At 40.0% G+C, this 22,453-nt stretch overlaps 1 protein-coding gene across 34 annotated transcripts in view; it reads right to left on the reverse strand.

Annotated features, from left to right (window-relative positions):
- Nucleotides 1–22,453, reverse strand: part of TCF7L2 (transcription factor 7 like 2) — a 201,945-nt gene that overhangs the window by 19,171 nt on the left and 160,321 nt on the right. For 26 of the 34 annotated variants that reach the window (XM_034775103.1, XM_034775093.1, XM_034775092.1 and 23 more), the window contains exons 5-7: nt 11,147–11,279; nt 8,698–8,800; nt 5,745–5,831 (exon numbers count right to left, since the gene is read on the reverse strand). In XM_034775103.1, coding sequence (XP_034630994.1) covers nt 5,745–5,831; nt 8,698–8,800; nt 11,147–11,279 — 323 coding nt within the window. Of the gene's footprint in view, nt 1–5,744; nt 5,832–8,697; nt 8,801–11,146; nt 11,280–20,661; nt 20,813–22,453 lie in introns of those variants that run through there. The other 8 variants (XM_034775096.1, XM_034775109.1, XM_034775101.1 and 5 more) reach the window with 3 other exon arrangements.

Consider the following 22,453-nt stretch of genomic DNA (forward strand, 5'->3'; position numbering starts at 1 on the left):
CATTAGGTTTACATAGGAAGGCTTAAGCCCATGTAAAAAACACATAAAACCTCAAAAAAATACTTCACATTTTTTTTAAATTACAAAAATGTAGAGAAACTATATCTATTTTAACAACAAGGAGTCTGGTGGCACCTTAAAGACTAACAGATTTATTTAGGCATAAGCTTTCGTGAGTAAAAACCTCACTTCTTCGGATGCATAAATTCACATAGTCAAATGCATAGACAAAGGCCTCGATCCTACAGCTGGATCCATAAGGAAACGTGGTCCATTTTTTTTTAATCTAACTGCAGCATCAGGGCCATAAAATATATAACACACTAAAGCTGTTTTAGGCACATTCACAGATCATTTCTATTAAAAACAGCAACAAACGAACAAGCTTTCAAAGGAGAATTTAGCTTTATTATTACTCAGTGGTCTAAAAAGGTTTCACAGTAAATAAGAAAAAGCATGACCACAACTTTCTCTCAGGCAACCTCACTGAAGTCAATGGGATTTCACAGGATGCAAGCTGGCCTAGACCTTTGGGCCAAGGGGAATTTTATACTCTACATTAACTCCAACCCCAAAATGGGCTGGAAAACAAAGTTGTGTGTTCTCTAAACAATGTTTGCTATTTGTAAATGCCTGGGTTCTGAGAGCATCTTGGCCCAGTGAAAGTTCCATATGTATGTGGTATGTGTACAGCTGTATCTGTAGCTATACTGTATAGGCTAAGAATAGGATTTTTCTTCTACCGTGTGCATACAATGACTTTTCCTGCTAAATATCTATGTTGATATTGCAGCAATCTATACAACTCACTGCTATATTAAGTATGAATCTGTGCAAAGATCAGAGATGTGACAACAGGATTTCATGATATTTTTTAGTTTATATTCTACCCTATATTAATACGTTCTTTAAGAATGCACTGTCTAAATACTTTACACTGCATTTACGGAAGGACATGGAGCAACCCTTTGGTAAATAACCTTCCAGTACAGCTTTGCAGACTTTTTTCTACTACCTTGTGGAGCTCAGGATCATTAGGAAGAAGAGGTGTTTTGGGTCTGATGGCAGAGGTGGGAAGAGTGATCTGACTGACAGGGGAGGAGAATTCAAAGGTGGTCAAAGCTTTGGAGAAGGAATTCAGGCCTTAGGCAGAAAGAGGTGGAGAAAAGGAAGGTGGTTTGGCCTTGATGGTAGGGGAAAAGGAGGACAGGGAACAGACTGTGCTTATTATTCTTGACTTTTACTGTTGGTACCAAAGAGCCCTCATTGGCATAGGTCTCCAAGGAGACTGTTCAACCACTCTCGTGGCAAAAGGTCTCTCCCTCTCCGCCCCGGAAAAGACAGTGGATGGCAGCAGGGGAACAGAACGTTTGAGCAGAGAAAGGAACTTTCTCTCTGCACAGGTTAGCACTGTAGACAGCACACTGGTGTGGGAGTCAGGAGACCTTGGTTCTCTTTCCATTTCCACCACTCAGCTGCTGTATGACCACGGGTAAGTCACTTCATCTCTCTATGCCATTTCCCCCCCTCCTATCTCTTGTCTGTGTGGTCTACCTAGATTGCAAGGGACTGTCTGTCACTGTGTGTCTATGAAATGTCTGGAACTGTGGCCCCGATCTTGGGGCTGAAGGCTCTAACAGGATACAAATAATCAAAGAACAATAGGGGGAACTCACTATGATAGATCTATAGATATATATATATATATATACACACACAAATGACACATACCACGTACACAATATATTACATCTGGCCAGAAAATCTCAGTTGAAACAAAATTTCAACAAAAAATATTGGTTTAATTGGGGGGGGGGGGGGCAGAATGTTTAATAGGAACTGGTCAAAAAATGAAAAAAACAAAACAAAAAAAAAAAACCCTACCTAAAAAGTAACCATTTTCTTACTTGGTACAGAAATTTCAAAAGTTTTCAAAATTTCGGAACCAGCCCTTTTAACTGTGTGTGTGTATACGCACGCATTAATTATATGCATGTATGCAGGTGTATGTACATACAACACATACATATTGGGAGAAATCCTGGCTCCACTGCAGTCAATGGCAAAAACTTCCAGTGACTTCAGTGGAGCCAGGATTTTGCCCATCATATTTTACATTTCAAAGATGTGGCAACCTCTATCAACAGGCAACTACCACTGAATAATCACTTGCTGATAGGTAAACTTTAGTAGTGGCATCTGTCCAAGGGAGCTTGTGTGTTTGCCAGGAACTTCTATTTATTGTTTAATAGTGAGAATGGCTTCCTTCTGAGTTAATAAACTGTGGATACAAAGTGTAGCTGCATTAGGGAAAGGAGATTAAGCTGAGGCTTGGTATTGCAAGTTTTTAGTTATGTTTTTGGCTTTCAAAGTACGATTCAAGGGCCTAATTCAAACCCAAAAGGTCAACAGAACCCTCCCATTGACTTCAATGAGCTTTGGGTCATATCCCAAGTCTGTTCAGTTATTTATTTATAATCACATGGGGGTCAGAGCTAGGGAGTGTTAACTATGGAGTTGGCTTAATTCCAGCTTGGGTAATTACATTCTGCAAAACTAAATTTCCCCTGAAATTTCCATTACAAAAGGTATTCTTCACTGCCACTGCATAACTGCTGTGTAGTGTTACAGCGCACTGTCAAATTATTGCCAGGTTTCACTTCAGAGGTGGCTGCTTTTCAGTGGTGGGTATATTGTTTACCCAGTTTGTTAAGTTAGTTACCCTTTGTATTAAGGATAAATTTATAAATAGTTTATAAAGGGGTAATAAAGGATCAATAGATAATCACGCTGCAGTTATTAATAGCGTTTCTGGTATTTGGTTGGTGTTATAAGGACATTATTAGAAAGTTATAAGCAACCCCTGGACACTAACAATTGATTAAACAAAAAATTAATAATTTATTAACCCTTCATAAACTATTTATAGTTGTGTCCTTAATTATTAAGTGTGACTATTAAGATGGCAAAAACCCATGGGAATATTCTGGGCAGAAAAGCACTATAAGCATGCAAGGTCAATATCACAGTGCAGGTAATTATGGGTACACTTTTTAAAACTGTTTTGAAAGAATGTGGACTAGGGCCTTTGGAGGGGTGGGTACGTGAGCCTGGGTATGAGAGACAAAGAGAGAGACTGAGTATGCGTGTGCGTGTGTGTGTGTGAGAGAGAGAGAGAGACTGGAATATGCCACTGTTTTTACAGCCAGAGAGAGGGCACATCGTACATTTCAGAGCTGCTTCCATTACACATTCAAAACTCCTCTCTAGCATTGTGCCTACGTACTGCAGGGTTTCCAGAACCGAGCACAGTCATGACAAGACATGCCTCTTGAAGAGCCAAGGCACATGTGGGTGAGTTCATGATGGAGTAGCGGCCTTTTCTCTGAACTACCTAGCTTCTGAGGGCAAACATTAGACTCGGTCACATGCCTCACCTATGGAGGTGTGCGGGTGTGTTTAATATGCGCTCTCACAGATGACAAGGCGTGTGAGAAACCATGCGCCTAACTCCACATTTTAAGATGGTCTGTCTATAGGGATTGCCCAAACTTGGTAAAATACAAAAGAAGTTTCTGGGCCGAAACAAAGAATAAACGTGTCTAAACATACTTCTCAGTATCTCTCTGTGTCTCTGTGCACGTGTGTGTAATATAAATACAGATAAAAAGAAAGACGGTATGTGCACGTGGGCACACATATGCAAACACCCCTCCCCGCCCCCCGCAGAACACACACCTTTGCCTGAGAAATTCCTTTCTTCAGACAAGATTCCATGAATTGCAATAAACATCCTAAAAATTCTAACCAGCTCATTATATACCCGTCTGCTTTTATGGCTCCAAGCCAGAATATAATGATGAGCCTTAACTTGTTAAGGACAACTAATTTTTTGTTCCTGGCTGTCTCAGGGGCTTCTCTCTTACTCACTCTCACTTTACTTCACTGTTGACATGTTTCTGTTAACTGGATGTCATCTGCCTGCCTTGATTTTATGCACAAGCAGTGGGATGCATTTTTCTGTGCAACAATTCTGCTTTGAGTTGCATTAGATTTGTCATTATTCTCTCATTTCCCCCTTGCACTGGTAACATTTCATCTATTCCTGCCTTATTTTTTGAGCCACGGTGCACCCACATTATGGTTTATACATGATCTTGCTCCCTTTGAAGCCGGCAGATTTCAGAGCCAGCCCTCGTCAGGAGAAGTGCCTGCTACCAATTTAGCAGGCTGAGGGCCCCGAGCTCCAACATCTCAATCTAAAGGGGGTCACAGGGTGGCACAAGCGAGTGTCAGCAAGTGCTGTTTAATTGCCAATCTAGGCTTCTCCATGGTGTTTAAAGTATAATGACCCATCACTTAATTCTGAGAAGTCCTGGCCCTGCTGCTGAATGGAATGAATATCAAAGGATGTGCTAGAACAGGGCAAGGATCCTACATTTCCTATAACTGCCATAAGTATAATAGACCTGTACTTCTGTAGTCCCATTACCACAATAATGTATTTAATTTGCTGTATACTCTTTTTAACTAGGTACCTTTCATAAGGCCTGTCTTGGGAATATAGCATCCCCCCCCCCCAGAAAGAAAGAAAGAAAGAAACTAGCCTCACTAATAATAATTAAACTAAACCAAGCTCTACTTTGCCTCACCTCACACCTTCAAATCTTTTGTACATATTTTAAAGACTAAATGGGAATTGTCACTTAATTTGCAGCTTTTCCGCAGCCCTGGATCTCTATCTGCACTGGGCCCTTTTATACAAATTTAGGTTTTCAGACATCTCTTTTTATTCACTGTATCAACAAGTGAACGTTCTGTTATCAAGTTTATTTTATTTCTTTAACACATACAGAGTGTTACCCCACTCACTCTCCAGCCCTGGCTATAGGTTTCTATTACTTAAGGTAGGAGTTACCATTCTCTACTCAAATCTTCCTCTGTACTCTAACCTGCATGTATTAACTGCAGAGATGTAGGCGAGGGGGAAGCGGGGGAAAGAGATGTGGAACCTTGCTATGTAATGCATGCTAATTTAATTATGTGCCATCATCAAAATGGATTAGCTGTTTCAGCCCATCAGGAAAGTCTAAACCTCCACCGATTTAATTAACCAGACTGAAAATCAGATGAACAGAAAATAAAACTATCATTAGGAGCAATTAGTGATTACTTAAACATAGTGCTGCCAACCAGTTTGTAAATAAAACTAGCAGCCCCTGGAAAATTAGCTGGAATTAATTGGAGATAGGGAGGGGGAGAAGTATATACTTCTAAAGCTTTAGAGGGTCAGGGAGGTACTTTTATGTTGACTACTAGTGTTTTGAGCTCCAGAAAGGGAAAAAAGCACAATAAACCTTCCTTCCAACTCAGCCTGACTCACAATAATACACCCACAACCTCCCCTTTCTTACACAGAGCACTGCTCTGGATGATAGCCACTGAGAAAGCAAAACATGTCAGGACTTCTCCTTGCTTTTTCAACGTCATGGACTACTATATTTTTCAATTAGTTGGCTTCAAAAAAAACACAATCCCCGCCTCCCAAACTTTGAAGTTCAGTGGCTGTGTTGTGACTCTCTTTCTCATCAGATGGGACAATTCTGGCTTTTGCAAACTGGAAATGACTGCTTAACTAAATGCTTCCAGAAATGCATTTTCTAGATGAAACACACTTCTCTACAGAGAATGTTAAGAGGAGTTACATTTGCCCTTGATTCAGGACCTCAGTACTTTGAACTCACCTTGACATGGAAGCATTGACAGTCAGAGCTGTTGGGTAGGGATGCCGGAATCCCCCTGTTGTGATTGGGTAAACTGGTTGACCTTGCCTGGAAAGAAGAAGGGGAAAAAAATAGTGAGAGAAAGAAAAAAGGGTTTAAAAAAAAAAAAAAAACTTCTCTCTGCACAGTAAGCTTTATTCTCATTTGATCAGAACAAAAATCTTGGGGATTGTACAGCAAGGATCAAAGGAAAGAAACACAGAACAATTTGAATGCCATAAATCTGATAGGAATGGCTAATTAAATTTTATAACCTCTGCTTATGTCAATACAGACCCTCTCCCCAAGCTGAAACTAGGTGTTTTGTTGTAATAATTAAAGGCGAAGTCTCGCTTGCTTTAATGGAGCCATCACACTAATTGAGGGCTACACATCCAAAGGAAAACAATAATGAATGTAAATTTATACCAAAATAAAGTACAGTGAATCAAAGGACTTCAGTTGCGCTTTGGGCCTCTTTCGGTATTTAGATCTCGGTGAGAAAACATTAAATTAACAGAGCTTAATTTGTAGCCTTTTGTCAGATTAACAAGTGTTGACAAGAGTTACCGGGGGAGAGTCCCCAAGAAGTATTGTGGGTAACCAATAGACAATCACACCTCATTACAATAATTAAAAAATACAGCAACATGCAAAACAGCATCCTCATGAAAGACACACAACTTTTTCTGATTGAGATTTGTCTGTGCTGGCTAGTTCTTTTTATCTGTCCTTCAAATATAGATCAGCTGTGCTGGTAGGATACTTATTTTGTTTTGTTTTGTAAGCATAACCCATTTGAGATAACCAGGCCAGTTTAGGATAGGTGGGTCCAGTAGCTGATTGTGAAACAAAAAAGGTAGAGAAGTTAAAATAAAAACCCTTATCTACCTTTGCTGGATGTTTGTATTATTGTTTAAACTAAAAAAGGATTCAGTTTTTTAAATGATGGGATTATTGGTATCAACCCACAACAAAGGTCCCACAAAAAGATTGTAAAAATTGGGAGTAGATAAATAAATACAGCAGGGTAAATTGATGATTTGGGTTGTAAGCCTCCAACCTGATATGCAAGGTGAGTGTTTCCACGTGCATTAGGAAACTGGCCACCACATCCTGTGGTTGTATGCACCTGCATATGGCAGACATGATCTAATGCCCAAAGGTGACATGTATGTCCACAAAATGCCAAGACACAATAAGGCTCCACTGGAAAGGAGAAAAAAGGGACACCTGGCCATGGCTAATAGACGAGGGCATTTCTATCCATTACTCCCTCACTTTAACTTGTCAGTCACAAGCTGAGTGTATTTATTTTATATGTCGGGAGTGTCGTCTTCTTTATTGTACAAACCTCTTCCATTAAAATAAACAACTAATCCACAAGACTCAGGTGATGCTTAAGAACAATACAGGTTGGATGGACTAGCCACTGCGAGCAAAAAAAAAAAAAAAAAAGGCCAGTGCATACGAGTGTGGGGCCTGCATCCTAAAGGTAAGCTGGCTCATTGAGCAAGAGAGAAATTGCCACATACGTACAGGGATTTGGTTTAGATAGAACAATGCCTTGGGTTTCTGTTTCTGCTAGAGCTGTGCATTTCTGGTGAAATTCACCCCCTTTGGGAGGGCCAACACAAGGGTGAACTTCAACCCCTCCTCTTTATAGTGTGAAGCCCCCTTCATGCCTGTAAGCGCCAAGCACCATAACCCTGTGACGAGGGGAAGTGTGTGAAACAACCTCTCATGTGGGCTTCTGAGGAGGGATCACTGAGGCCAGGTCATGTCAAGGTCTCCCTGAATCCACATATGCATATCCAGTGACCAGGGACACCTCATAGCTGGAATAGAGACCATGGAAGGACTGCACTCCACCCCCAATTCATGTCCTCAGGTCTGGGTGTATGTATGAATTTTATGGCCTCTACCCCTTACTCAGTTCCTTATATATATATCCCATTTCCTCAAAGAGAGGTGAACTTCATCCTATGTGGCTAGAGCAAATAACCTGGAGCATAATGCCATACTCATGCTCTTGGGCAACTCAGCCTGAGATTCCCAATATCAGTGAGGCCTGAAATATCCTTTATATGTGAATAACACATCTTATGGCAATAAAAAATTATACTGTAATGCAGAGACCCCTTTCTTCTAGTACCTCAGTGCACTTTACAAACAATAATCAATTAAACTGTGGGGCAAGGAGGTATTATAAACCCATTTCAGAGATGGCAACATAGAGGCAGCAGGTACCAATGACTCATAGCATTTCATCTGAGGGACTCCCATTCCCTACAAGTTCTACGTGTGCAAAAAATAAACAAATGGACATTCCCCATGTTTTTTTTTTTTTTTTTGCCACCTTTAATCTGAACTAATTCATTTTTCTTGTTGTTAATAAAAATTCACTCCTAAGTTGCTACCTTTTCAATCAGGTGTCACCCATTTCACCAGCCAACATAAACTCTGCCCATCCCCACATGGAAAACAGGGACTCATAGCATAGAAGAGCAATGCAGTTGTAATTACCGAGTTACATTAATGGTGACATTATTTTTTTAAAAAACCACACCGCTGAAACCATCATCAGCCACCACAAAATCAAACTCAGGGACTGTGAAAAATGAGACATCCAGCAAAAATGTATTTATAAAGTGTTTTAACAGAGGGGCTATGAATTTATGCCTCACGGGCCATCGGTTGGCTAAAGACAATATGTGTAGTGATGCCTGAGTGCCCATGTTTGCTTAATACCATATGACTTGGTATCAGAGCCCCGGGTTTATTTAATCTTTATTGAGCAGTTATCAATTCACCCACATCATAAAGTGGCAGCTGGCAAATACACTTATCTCAATACATATACACACTTATTTTTACATTAAAAATTAGACATGTCAAAAAACCAAAATGGAAATAAAAAAATGGAACTCCTTACTGTGGTACTAACCATCCTAGCGGATGGGGAATTTGCCCTACAGTGCCTGGTGATAACGGATAATAAGGAGATATATCCGGAGGATGCGGAGGCCTTGGAATTCCTAGGGAAGAGGAAAGTGAAATGGCATAAATATTGGGTCAGGAAATGAAATAAAAGGGGGTAGAAAAATCATATAGGTTTCTATGCCGTGGTTATGCTAGTGATTTTGGTTACTAGTTCCAACAGTTGGCCCACTGCCTTAACCTGCACTTGCCAGAATGGGCCACTTTGTACTGTAAGTAAATGAGATTCATCAAAAGACAGGGGAGGTTTGATCTTCCGACCCTGCCACCAATCAAAGACCATTATTAATTATTTGTATTGGAATAGTCCTTACAGTTCCATCATGGACCCAGACCTCACTGTGCTAGGTGCTGTACAAATAGAACAAACAAAAAAATGGTCCCCTCCCACAATCATTCAGGATTTTTCTCTGAGAGGCCTGAAAGGATGGAGCCCCCAGCCACTCCCCTCCTTGTGCCCCATTCCGAGTAAACCTCCAAAATAAACCATTATATTTCTAAGTGATTCCCACTTTTGGGTGAGCATGAGGCATTTGGTTTTGTCTCTCCACTCTACCCTAAAATCTTGAAGGTGAGAAGACAGAGTCCTGCTAGTGCTTGATAAAGAGAAGAGGCGTGGGGATATTTTAGTCCTGTTGCTGTGCATATTCAGAGCTAAAGGAATTCAGCTCCAAATATAAGGTCTGATCTTGCAACCCTCACCTTTGGAGTCAACGGGACTTCCTCAGGTAGGTTGTAGGACTGGGACCTTCAAATAGTATGGCAGAAGCAGAATTAGAACAGAGAGCATTAAAAGGAAGGGGCACTGCATTCATGGCTGAAAAAGTATTTTTTTAAAATCACCCAGGAAGCTTTTAATCTCTAAATTAAATCTCCCTGTGTGACATTTTCATGCAGACGCTGCTTTTTCTCCATTACAAAAACCAAACAGATTAACTGAGCTTTAACCATACAGTGAGCTATTTGCACACTTGAAAGAATGTTCACAGAAGAAAAGTAAACAGTCTACAGACGTTAATCATATGTTTTACGATAACCATTTAAAAGCTATTCCCTGTACTGCCATTATTTAAATGAGTGGTTGACTATGTCATTCACTTTACAGGGATGGCTAGACGGCTCCTTTTAAGCCATGCAAAGTTAGCATTAAGTACAATTAACAGGAAGCCCCAGCTGCGGTGTGTAAAGTGAACAACAGCTAATAGCGTACCAGTTCATTCACAAGCTGGGGTTTAGATAATTTATCTACATATGATAGGCCCAGCATAGAGCAATTCTTTCGACAAACTCTAACATGTATTCACGGTTTCAAACTTGCCTTCTAATTAACTAGCAGGGATTTGGATTAACAAAAACAAAACACTGCCACTGAGAACTCGATGGAGGCTGAAGAAAGGAAGACTGACACTATCGGTAGCAGGACACGCAGTAAAACACCCCTGGCTGGCCAGGGTCAGCTGACTCCGGCTCGTGGGGCGCAGGCTCTGGGGCTGTAAAATTGCAGTGTAGATGTTTGGGTTGAGACTGAAGCCTGGGCTCTGGGACCTGCCAGCCTTGTGGGGTCTCAGAGCCCAGGATCCAGCCCGAGCCTGAATGTCTACACTGCAGTTTTATAGCCCCATGGCCTAAGCCCCCTGGGCCGAAATCAGCTGATATGGGCCAGCAGTGGGTGTTTAACTGGAGTATAGACATATCCTATATGACTTCTGTGGGTCCGCACAGAGACCCCTTTTTTAAAGTTAGAATAACATGGAAATTCTATTCTACTAAGACCAATAAATCTAGGCAGGGTTTTAAATTGCTCTATATTCAAGAAGATTGCTCTTCAGGGTGAACTGAGACTTGGGTCTCATTTGGGGGAAAAAGTTGCAAGTGTGCAGATGGAACTAAAGCAACGCGGGTGGATGGAAATTCAATATTATAAGAGAAAAATGGCTGAACCTCTGACACAGAAACAATGGGTTTGGGGGAATCAAAGAGATTCATTTTGAAACTGGCTGCGACCTACCACCTTTAAAATTCCAGCTGCAATTTTGTAAGTGCAGATCACAGAATGAACATGTTTAACTCCTTGGGTTGCTCCTGCAAATCAGGCAGAGATCTAAATGTGTATTATTTGCTCCACCTCTGCTGCACAGAAATACAGACTTAGATGACTGCAGGCCCAGCGCTCCACGTGCAGCTTCTTGGGCTTTTTATGAAAACTTAGCCCAACATGTTTATATCTAAAGCTTCACTAATTTAGGCGAGTGATTCAAAAGTAAATTGGATTCTCTCAGCGTATTTCACAACCATTTGCCACTGCAGCATGGGAAATTCACCCCTCAAAACAAACCACATAGATGACTTTCTCCAACCCCCTCACAACAAGACTCCCCACCTACCTGTTTTTGGATCTACGTCGGCTGGTAAATGTGGAGGAGGGTTTCCTGGTGTGAAATGCTCATTGCTGTACGTGATAAGCGGCGTGAGAGGGTGTACATGGTGTGGGTGCTGCACAACTGGCACTTTGTTAGACTGTCAAAAGAAAAAGGGGATGTGGGGGAACACCCTTTGTTAACAATGCTGCACACTCATCCCCCCTAAAGCCTTGGGAATTATCTAAAGAAATGTATGTTGCCAAGAGTTGTAACATGATTCTTATGTTTTCCCTCCGTGTTTCTGCCGCAATTTTCTCCCCCCCCCCCCAATCCTGTTCACAAGTAAGTGAGTAAGAATCTTTCTTTACTCTCTTTGACCCTTCGTGCTCCCTATTGGGGCAGTAGATTTTTTTCTTGCGACTCCTCACGCTTCACCTCTGTGATGCATGCAAGCTCTTCAGTGAGATGCTGACGGAGTCCCCCAGTTTAATTAGCAAGAGACCCAAATGCTTAGTGACCTGAAGGTCTTTCCCTTCTCTCCCAGCTACCAGTCTACATTTTACAATTCTTTTATAAAGAGGCTGCATAAAACATCCTCATAATTTTGGAGTATTCCCTTCATCTGGCAGCACTAAACTGCCAGATGATCACCTGCATATCTTATGCATATTATAAGAGACCTGATTAATTACCAATTCAACAGATAGCACTAATAAGTTAACTGGATACTGATGAATTGTGCTACTAAAACATGCAGATTTTCAAATAATGGCAGGAATGTAGATACAGACGTTGAAATGAAAACTCACTTGGCCAAAAAAGAAATAAAAACCACAAAAGTCATGCAGATATATCATGAGATTTTTCTTGTCATGTTTTCATAACTGGCAAAATTATTCTCTTTCTTTTTTTCTGAAGAAAGAAATACAGACAGAAAGAAAGAGCGGGTTGAACTGTAACTTACCCTTACAAGATCACAAAGAAAAAAATTAAGCTGAAACAAGTGAACTACTGGACCATTTACTGCAAGTAATCCAATTGCAAAAAACCCTATTCCCCACAGAGGATTTTCACTAAAATCCTACAACAGGGACATTTAACCAGATTAGGTACCAGCAAAGATAAAGAGGCTAGTATTAGATGATGAATGGATTAGAGTCAAGTTTCATTTTAGAATGTGTCTTCATTTCCTTTTATTACTTTAAGTAAGGAACAGCTTGCATTAACATCAAGTAAAAGGAATCACATTAAAAGAAAGAAGTGATACTCCAGCAGCGCCCACTAGCGCCACTACAGTTCAGGGTCTGTCAGCGTTTTCATTCTAATCCCCTTTCCTAAAGGGCACTAGACTGAAACTTGCCAGTACAAGTTGTCAAGCAGATATTTTTTTCCCTGCACTGTATTAAACAAAATATTACTTGAGCTCAGTCTGAACATTTTGTGCATCTCTTAAAAGCACATTTATTTTTATTTACAACTTATGTTAAAGGGTGATCATTTCTACAGCAGGAGGGAAAAAAAGCATACTGAATTTTTGAAAAAATACCACACATCTCAAATGCAGGTTAATGTCTAATGTTATCTTCTATTGGGGGCAGATTCAAATGATAATTTGTGAGCTATTTTCCATAACTTTTGCTTTGTTTTTATTTATTTTTTAATCTCTTCACGCAGTGGCACATGCCAAATAGTAGCTGTGCGACATAGATCATGACTAGTATGTGAAATCCAGTGCTGCCAATTTCAGTGTATTGTGCTCACAGGATCATAGGCATGTCATACAGACTACAACGCTTGACCACAACTGTTACTCTGCATTTATGCCAAGGCATCCGAGGGCTGGATTTGGCCCCTTATGTGAAAAAAGTAAATTAAAATATTCTAGCAAAGTTCTGTGTTCTTAAGAGTGAACTATCCTGGGAAAGTTTGGCAATACTGAAAACTTTGGCACGGGTTTTCAAATAAGTCATATTAGGTATTGTCCAAAGAGACAGACACTGTCCAAACTACCAGGCTTCTCCATGCAGCACCATGTGACATTTTGTGCAAAACAACCGTCTAAAAACTACGAATCACAAAGAATTATAATTCCTGACAAGAGGGAATCACTGGCCAAGAGATTTGTGAATCTTTATTGTTGGGTAACACGTGGTGTGGCTGGTAAGAGTGGCTCAGAGGAGCAACTGGGAGGGCACTGCTAGACATCAGGTTGGAAAAGCGTTCAGCCAGACCCCAGTATGCTAACAAAATAAGGTATGGCTTTTACAGAAGGTTAATTTTTTGATAGAAACCACTAAACAACCCAATCTGATTAATTTAAAAAAAAAATACTGAGGAAACAACTTTGGAGGGTCAGACAAACATAACAACATTTAGAATAACATTGGCTTTGCATACTCATCAGCCCCTGTGGTGGCCTGGCTCTGACAATGCATGTAAACTGTGTGAAACCACCACCCACTGCTCTGATGTTCCAAGAGCCCCTGCAACACCACTGCAAAATGGCGTGAGTCAAGAACGAAGAGACAAATTATCATTTTACTTAACACCTTGCCAACAAAGAAACGGAAGTTGGAGTCTGACCCTGCAAACCTTTCCTCAGGTGAATAATTTCATTCATGCAACTGGGTCCCTCTTAGGTCAAAGGGATGACTGATGCGAGGATGGGTTTATAGGATCTGGGCCTTTGGCTCTTCCCAGCTCTGTGATCATGCTGGAAGAGGCAGGGGGCAGGGAGGAGGGGATTTGGAGAGGTTGGGGAAATTACAGTTAAACAAGGCAATACAAACAAACAAAAAATCAGTGTCTGTCTGCAAGTCACGTTGGAACTGTATCACTACACTACAGCCAACCTAGATTTCTCTGCATTTGTATTATATTTAATATTCTGAATTTAGCAGATCAAAAAAGAAGGGGGAAGGGTCTTGCCTAAGTGTGAAGATAGCCAATAATTTGCAAGAGGAAGGGATGAATGGTTTAGAAGAACTGCCAGTTATGCATAAACCAACTAAACAAGCTAGTCTTTAAAAGCAGCATTACTGAACGTCCTTGAAAAACAGCACAAGACAGGATTATGTTTGTGGGCCAGGGCAAGTTTAATGTTGAACTTGCTTCTCTCGTTGAAGTCAATGGGAGCCCTGCCTGAGTCACAAGTCCCATCCCTAACACTCCCCAATGGCTATAACTAGGTGTATCATAAAAGTTACAGATAGTAAAGACCTATTAGATCATTTTAGCCCATCCCTTCTTGTCAATGCATGATTGCTCTCTGCAATATATTTTCTAGTACTTTGCCCAGGAGAGTTTAAGATATAAGATAAAAGCCATTCTGAGAAAATGGAATTTCTTTTCTGGAAACAGCAACTTTAAACATCCCATTCATGGTATGACAGATGTGAAAAGTGGAGCTGTACCACTACATATAGATTAGCAACAATGTATGCAACAGCGGGAATAAAACAACAACCCAAAATACACATCTACAGCGTTCCAAGTAACCTGCTAGGAAGCTCCTCCTCCCCCGTTCTTCTAAAGCAAGGTTTTTAGTGCTTTGGATTGAAGGGGGGGAGGGGGAGGGGGAAGAGGGCAAAATACAAATTACATCAAAAGTTTGTTGTTCTTGATTGGTTATGTCTGATGCAGGAAAGATGAAATTAGACCCATGTAAATCTCTACACAGGAATTTGATAACTGTTTTGGAAATGCCTAACCAAAGATGACTCAAATCATAACTGAACCTTCAGTATTAAGAAGCACAGCTGAATTGTGGACTGAAGTGGACTGGGGAGACATGCAGGGTGTGGGGATGTTAAAATGGGTGTGCATTAAATGCCGACAGGTGCCACCAAAAAGAATCCGAATAATTTCGGTGAAACTTGCTGGCAATTGCGTGTGAAATCACTGTGCGTTAGTCTTTGCTGCATGGTAACAACATTAAAATGAAAGAGGTATATATGTGTGTAGAACCGTCTGCCATAAAGGTAACACATCCCTCCAGTTAATATTTTCAATCTGCTGAAGAAGCTAATATAAGACGTATAATGATTAATAGCTCCTCAATCACTAAAAGCACCCACCCCTCTAATCCTTGCCTGCCTGAGTGATAACATAATAATCACTCTTCGTTCGTTTTAGTGGAGATGCAAAAATAAAAACTTATAATAGGAAGTTTCTGTTACTGTAATTCCAGTATATCAGGGCACAGTTTGACTCAGGTGATTAAAAACTCTGTATATATTCCAAGTAATGTTAACATGAACACAGAGAAAAGGGTAGCACAGAAAACAGGAAATCTATTGTGCCAGGTTACTATGGCATCTGTAAAAACGGATATACAAAAAATACAAAAACACAGAAAATTCCTTAAGACACTAAGGAACTTGGATTGTAGCTATTACATTGTTTGATGCAGAAGCCTTTCTTGGCCTAACTACCAAGCCAGGCATCCTAACCTTGAATCTCCCTTGTTTTCTTAATCAATACCCATAATTATACATTGAATAGCTAACGATGGAGGGCAAAAGCTTAAAACCTTCCCGTTCTATACACACAGTTCCTGTGACTACTGCATGGGGAAAGACCCCCTTGGCTGACCCCTAACCTTTCAAGTGTTCTTAAAGCATCAAGTTCTGCTAGCCTGCAGGAGATGTTCTGCCACCATCCTAGACATCCCTACCCACCCCCCATACTGTTCATAATTTGGAACGTGGCAAGTGAAAGATTGATTAGGCACTTATAGCCAAGACCCCCCACCCTTCCTTCACTATGGGTGACCTAAGAGGAATGAAAGGTTGCCATTCACCTCTAAACCTATTAATCAACAGATCGTGAAAACAAATGGAGCAATAGCTCCGCCTGTCTTTTTTGCCATGTCCTCCTCTTCAGTACTCCCCTATTGCTTTCCCTTTCTGCAGAAGAAAGATGGGTTCTGAAAGTGCCTTTATGAGCCTAGTACAATAAAACAAAAGCAGCACAGAAGAGGGTTTGTCAGTCTTCTCCCCTCCTCCAGGGTGGATGCAGAAGATCTACAGTGGTCTTGAATTAGGAGGCACTCCCAGGGACTGCTCTCTCTCCGCCAGCTAAGGGTACTTATTCAGGACCAGTTTACGTCAAAAATAGGTGTATACCTGGTCGCCCGAGTGTTTTCCAGGTGCTGTTGTTAAATCTATGCTGATTGCAAAGTAAAGTAGTAACAGAAGTTAACAGCTGCAGAGAGCCAGTTAAAGAGTAAAGAACTGTCTTTTCTAAAGGTTGATCTCGGATTGGTCTTACACAAGGGTGAATCTTTTCATCAGGAAACTAGATCAACAGAAAAGTCTTAACAAACAGAAATATTCTCCCAGGATTTCAGTGTGCCCAGCAAATCAGACCACCTGTAGACAACTGCTACTGCCTTCTTCACCATCTTATTCAAAATGATCAAGTAACAGCTCTTGCTGGGCACTATTAACTTTCACAACGTAGCACCAAAACCAAAGTGCCTTAAGATCAATAATTCAGACTGGTTTCAAACAAAACAAAACACACACACACACACACACACACACACACACACACACACTAAACTAAGATTAAAAAAAAAAAAAAAAACACAGATGGAGAATTTCCTTTAGGAATAAAGATTTAAGTCAATTCTGCTTAAGCTACTAACTGGACTTGGAATGTATTTTTTTTTTTTAAAAAAAAGAATGTTTTCACACCTGACTAAGCATTTGCTCCTGAAATCTACTTCCCCTTGCCCCATTATAGCAAATACAGTGGCCTGAGCCCTTTCGCAGTTTAACGTAGCTCATTTCTGCCTAAGGTCCTGCCCTAAGCTAACTGCCTATTGTAACAGAGGACAAGGCCTCTATTGAGAACCAGAACTCTCCCCACTAAAAAAGGCTCATTTTCTTCCTTCACACAAATGATGACAGAAGCACAGACAACCATGTGTAGGGACAATACCCCCCACAGACAGCGCTTGACAAAACCCAACCCCCTAACAACTCCCTACCCCCGCAAACCACAAACACTCTTGCACTTTTAACTCTCTCTCTCTATTTCAATGGCTTCTTCGGGGCTGCAACATTGTTCTAACAAACAAGGGCCTACCTGCTATAGCACAAACCAGCCAGCTTTCCAAAATCTGGCCTACCCTGAATTTCTCAAACAAACACAAAGACAGCTTCCTGGCTTGTAATGCTCTGCAATTCACTTAAGAAAAGTGAATTCTTTTTTCCTTTTGAAGTCCTCTCTGAGTTTTGAAGCATCACATGTTCGCTAATCCCTCCACACTCGACATTTTCTGCATTCTTCCTACAGGAAGATGCATTGACGGGAAGGGGGGAAAAAAGATTCGCAGGAAATTTCCATTTAAATTCACAAAAAGGAAACCAAACTGGTGACAATTACGAACTGGCTAGTTTAAAAGAAAGGAAACCAGATCTTGCATGCCTACCTACTGCTTGTTATGTATTATGCAGAACAATTTAAAATATTAGTAAAGCCTTATTAATTAATTATTAATTATTATTATTATTATTAAAAGAAGAACTGTAGTGTTGATCTCGCTTTGAAAGCTGGCTGGGATGCTAATTTTCCTTTCGCAACAGTTTAAAAAAATGAGAGTGAAAAAATGATGCTTGGGCTTTTAAAAGGTAAATAGTGCTATAGTTCTTGGGCCATGTGGAGTTACAGTAATTCCAGGTCAGAAGAGAAAAGCGCCTGTTCAGACAGAGTGGAAACTTTAGAGGTCCTTCAAAAACTGCTTCCTATAAAGTTTATGAAATTCAATTTTGGCCTCGCTCATTCCCAATTTTTTAATCAATAAAAGAGAAAGCTTTCGGTTGCATTTCATTTCTTCTTCCAAATCTTTACAACACTTGAACGAATTAGCCACCCCCCGTGTAAGTGAATCATGGCCTACACAAATCCAGACTTCTCTTACCATTATGTTACCGCATCACAAAATTAAAACTTATTAGGTAAACAAGAAGATTTCCAATATGAGCGCCACTGGCTAGATGCTTGGTTTCCTGAAGTTTGAGGTAGCTGAGCATATAAAAAACCTTTAAACCAAAGACCATTTTTTCTATCTTAGCATGAGAGAAAGCGGATACATTGTTCCTTTCCCAACTTGGCAAATATATTCTTCACCCTCTTCAAATACCGTAGTTGATTCCCGAACAGACAGGATCCACTTTAACAGCGAGCGAAAAAAAAGAACAGCATAAGGGCCGGAACAGGAGGACATGTGAATCACAGAAGTTAATGAAATTGAAACAGGCATAAGAGAAGAAAAACACAGATCCTAATTTAAGGATGAGAAGGGGAGAGAAAAGAAATCTATGAATTAAAATTCAGAAAAAGTGGGGAGAAGGTAGAAGTGACTGAACAAATGGGTGATCATGCAACTACCTTATCTCAATTTACTAAGCACGAATAACTTTTAACATAACAGTTCCAACAGTACAGTGCTTAAACTTTTACCCACCGCATAGTACTGTGTCCCTGTAACTGCCACATCATATGGAGTTTCACCTCTTACATATAAATCACACATATTTCAGCACTAGGCATATGCTGTAGGAGAAATCACTACATTGATCTCTATACAAAATCAGTTACTTGTATCTAAAGCGACAGCCAGAATGTAGGTTTTATCTTAAAAAGCCCAGTAACTTTCTTAAAATAAAAGGAAGGACTTGTGTATGTATCCTTATGCATTTTTGACGATTTCAGTAATACCAAAATGCATTAATGCAGATAAATATGGATGTGACGTCAGATTTCTTTCAAAATACAGAATTCACAGATTGTGATGTACTGCACTGTGGACCCAACAGACAGCATTATTTAATGATAATATCTGACTGTACCAAGTTACAAAACTTCATCTTCAAAACACTTCCATTTTTAACTGTGATCATTGTTCATGTGCTAAAAATTTTATGCAATGCAAGAAAACAATGGAGTCATAAAAATGGCCTGAAATTAAGCTCCGATCAATTATTTTTAAGACACTAAACGTTTACATAAATGTGTGTTGGGCCATGTATGTTAGAATTTGAACACACTCTAAAATATCGTAGAAGGAAAGAAATTAATTTATACAGAAGTCTCAGGCCTTTCGCCCAAACCTCAATGAGAGCTTTCCCTAAAAATACAAGCCAAAGGGCTTTTTCACTAGTCTCACAGAAATTGTGTTGTGAAAGAAGAAAGATATGAATAACTATCATTTTCACCACTGGAAGAGAATATACACCTTTACAACACTTCACCACATCAAGACTTCGTAGAAGAAAAGGCAATAAATCCACTATCAAGGGAAAGTCATCACCGCCTCTACTCCAAAGGCATAAAATAACTCCCTCTTCCTAAAGATAGTGACAATACAGCAGACAGGAAAAGAAAACTTCCTGTGAAATTGGGCTGCTTTCTAAAAACACTAACTGTATAATTTCTCTCTCTCATGTATAATTAAGGAAAACATACAACTGGTTAAATTGGCTGGTGTACTTTTTATAATATATACTAATATGAGAAAATAACCGATGGAGTTCTTTTGATTATGAATATAGAAACACTGCAGCAAGGCACATTCTACTCTGTTTTATAGTTCAATAAAAACAAGTTTTTTCTTTCATCACTGAGTGAAGAATCATTTCTATACAGACTCCCTAAAATGTGCATCTTACACGCCCGGGCTATGTTTTTGAAGAATCCCTTCCTATAAAATGTAAAGGCTTTTTACAAAGTACAACAAAAACAAGGGATTAAAAACCACTACACAAATATTTTCCAAAGATTTCTTTGGAAATCTTGCTTTCCAAAGAAACTTAGGCTCATTCTTTACCTCAAGTGTTGAATAATGTCATTTCCAAAAATCCTAAATGTTATACACCTGCCAGGCTTCAAATCAACCTTTTCCCTTAAAAACAAAGAATTTTCACATTCAGGGTTCTCAGTAAAAGAAATAACAGGACTGAATTCCTGAAAGCTTTGAACTAAAAACACGAAAAAAAATTTAAATGAAAGATATAGGGTGAAGTCATATTACCCGTGTGAACATGTTACTGCGTATATAATACACACATAATACATTCATACTTTCCCCTTGTTGTTAAACATTGTTCAATAGCTATAATATACACACACACACACACACACACACACACACACACACACCAACCCCCTCCCCCAAAAAAGAGAAAAGGAATTTTCTCCCTTTCCAAAACACAAAACAAAAATGGGGGGGGGAGGGAGAACAATCCTCAGACCATCTTTGGATTATTGCACAGCTTTGTACGTGGACAAAGTCTTACTTCACATTGTTTTGCAACTATTACAGCATTAAGAAGTGTCACTGAAAAGTCATGCTACCACCACCCCTTAAAAAAATGCTCACTGTAAAAAAAGTATCTAACAAAGGTCACAGCTTGAGATGCCTGCTTTATCTTTTTTCTCCTCGCACGGACCAGAATAAAAAAAAAAGAGTCACATAAGAAGTTCAGTGGTCAAGACTGAAAAGCGCGCACACGCAAAAAAGTGCTACTCACCCAGCAATTCAAATTGAGATGCCAGCAGCCGAACTGCTGGAATAGAGAGAACCCAGAGGCAAGCGCTCCTCCTTTACCACTCAAATCTTCCATTCCCACTAAAATTGCATCCCTCGGGTACATAACAGCTTTGTCTTTCCTTCTCTTAACCTCAAAAACTTTTTTCTTCAAATGTCTAGATGCCAATTGTGCTGGCTTTGTATTATTTTCCTTGCAGCTTTTCTCTCTCTCTTTTTCTTTCCCTCCCCCCCCACCCTTTCACTTAAAGTACTGGAAAAGCTGTCTTAAAAGATCAAGATGTCTCCAGTTTTTTGGCCTGGTGCTTTCTGAATGCTCAAAATCCACTGTCATCTTGGCTGCGAAAAGTGTCTTATTTCTAAATTGTCAGCTGTGGATATCAAAATTTAGAAAAACCTCCTCTATTTTCTAATATACCACTTCACTATCCTGTCAGGGAGGGGGGTTGTGGAGGGGAAGACTGATTTTCCTGCTCAGGTATGCCTGCTAAGGACAGCTAAAAAAGCAGTTACCTTGGAAATCAATGACAATGCTACTACAGCTCAGGTTGTACAGGTACCACTAAGTGAAGCGAGGAAACAACGGCCGGTCGTGAGGGAGCATGATCAGCTAAGTGTAGCAAGCAGTCACTTTATCTACAAGATTGTCATAACCCTCAAAACAAATTTCGTAGGGAGAGAGCTATGAAATAAAAAAAGTATATTTTCTTGTCACTGTAACACAAAAATGACACTTTACAGGTCCTTGCCATTAGCTCTCGTTCCTCCCCCCCTCCTTCCAGTGTTAGAGATTTTTTTTTTTAAACTGACCCCCACTGTAGAAGACAAATGCAAGAGGAGCTTTCCGTATTGCTGGAGTTTCAGCATCTAAAGAAGTTCACCACAGCTATTGTATTTTCACAAGCTGCCCCTGAGCAAGGACCAAAAGGATTCCCATCTATCATCAGTGAAATGAACAACAGTGACAGTTTCCCTACATCTTATAAATTCGCCAAGTAGACTATTATTGCCCGATACATAGTCACCTAAGATGGATAGTTGCAAGGACCGTATTCTAAATTTGGGCTTAGTAGCAAGTGCAATCCACAATGGCCAGTTCACCAACAGTAATTTCGGACCATTTCATTATTTTTTTTTAAGTTGTATTGACGTTTAACCACTCTGCAAGCAAACGCCATAAAGGAGATATAACCATCAGCAATTACAAAACCATCACCCACCATCCTTAGTGAATGAGTTTGTTAATGCAGAAAGACACTGCACATATTGAAAGCTACCATCATCATGTGGGATTTATACCTTTGGAGCGGACATGAAGAAAGAAGAGTTGCAAACATTTATTTCCCTATATATGGTAGGATGACTCACAAAGTTTGCTTTTTTTTTTTTTTTTTTTTTTTTTTAAATTAAGACACTGTTTCATGCAGCGACACCTTGAATAGCTCCAGGTTTATTTTTGTGATGTATGTTTTTAAGCAGTGGCTTACTCTGCAATGAATATGGATTAAAAAAGACAACAACAACAAAATCCAACACCGAGAATTTGGAAAGATTTACGAGAATATAATCAAGAGAGAGAGAATTCTAACAATTTTCTTTTCTTACTACCACCCATTCCCCCTCTTCTATACTTATCTGGCCTTCCCGTGCAAAGTGTCAGCCAGCAATCTTTAAGGGCCTTAATACCAAAACAAAACCCCGCGATTTCCCTTTACATGGCAATAACAAAAGCAACGAGACTCCAGTTTGACAAGTAAAAAGCCCCAACAACACGG

This window comes from Trachemys scripta, chromosome 7 (assembly GCF_013100865.1).
Source record: "Trachemys scripta elegans isolate TJP31775 chromosome 7, CAS_Tse_1.0, whole genome shotgun sequence".
In the NCBI taxonomy this organism is placed as follows: domain Eukaryota; kingdom Metazoa; phylum Chordata; order Testudines; family Emydidae; genus Trachemys; species Trachemys scripta.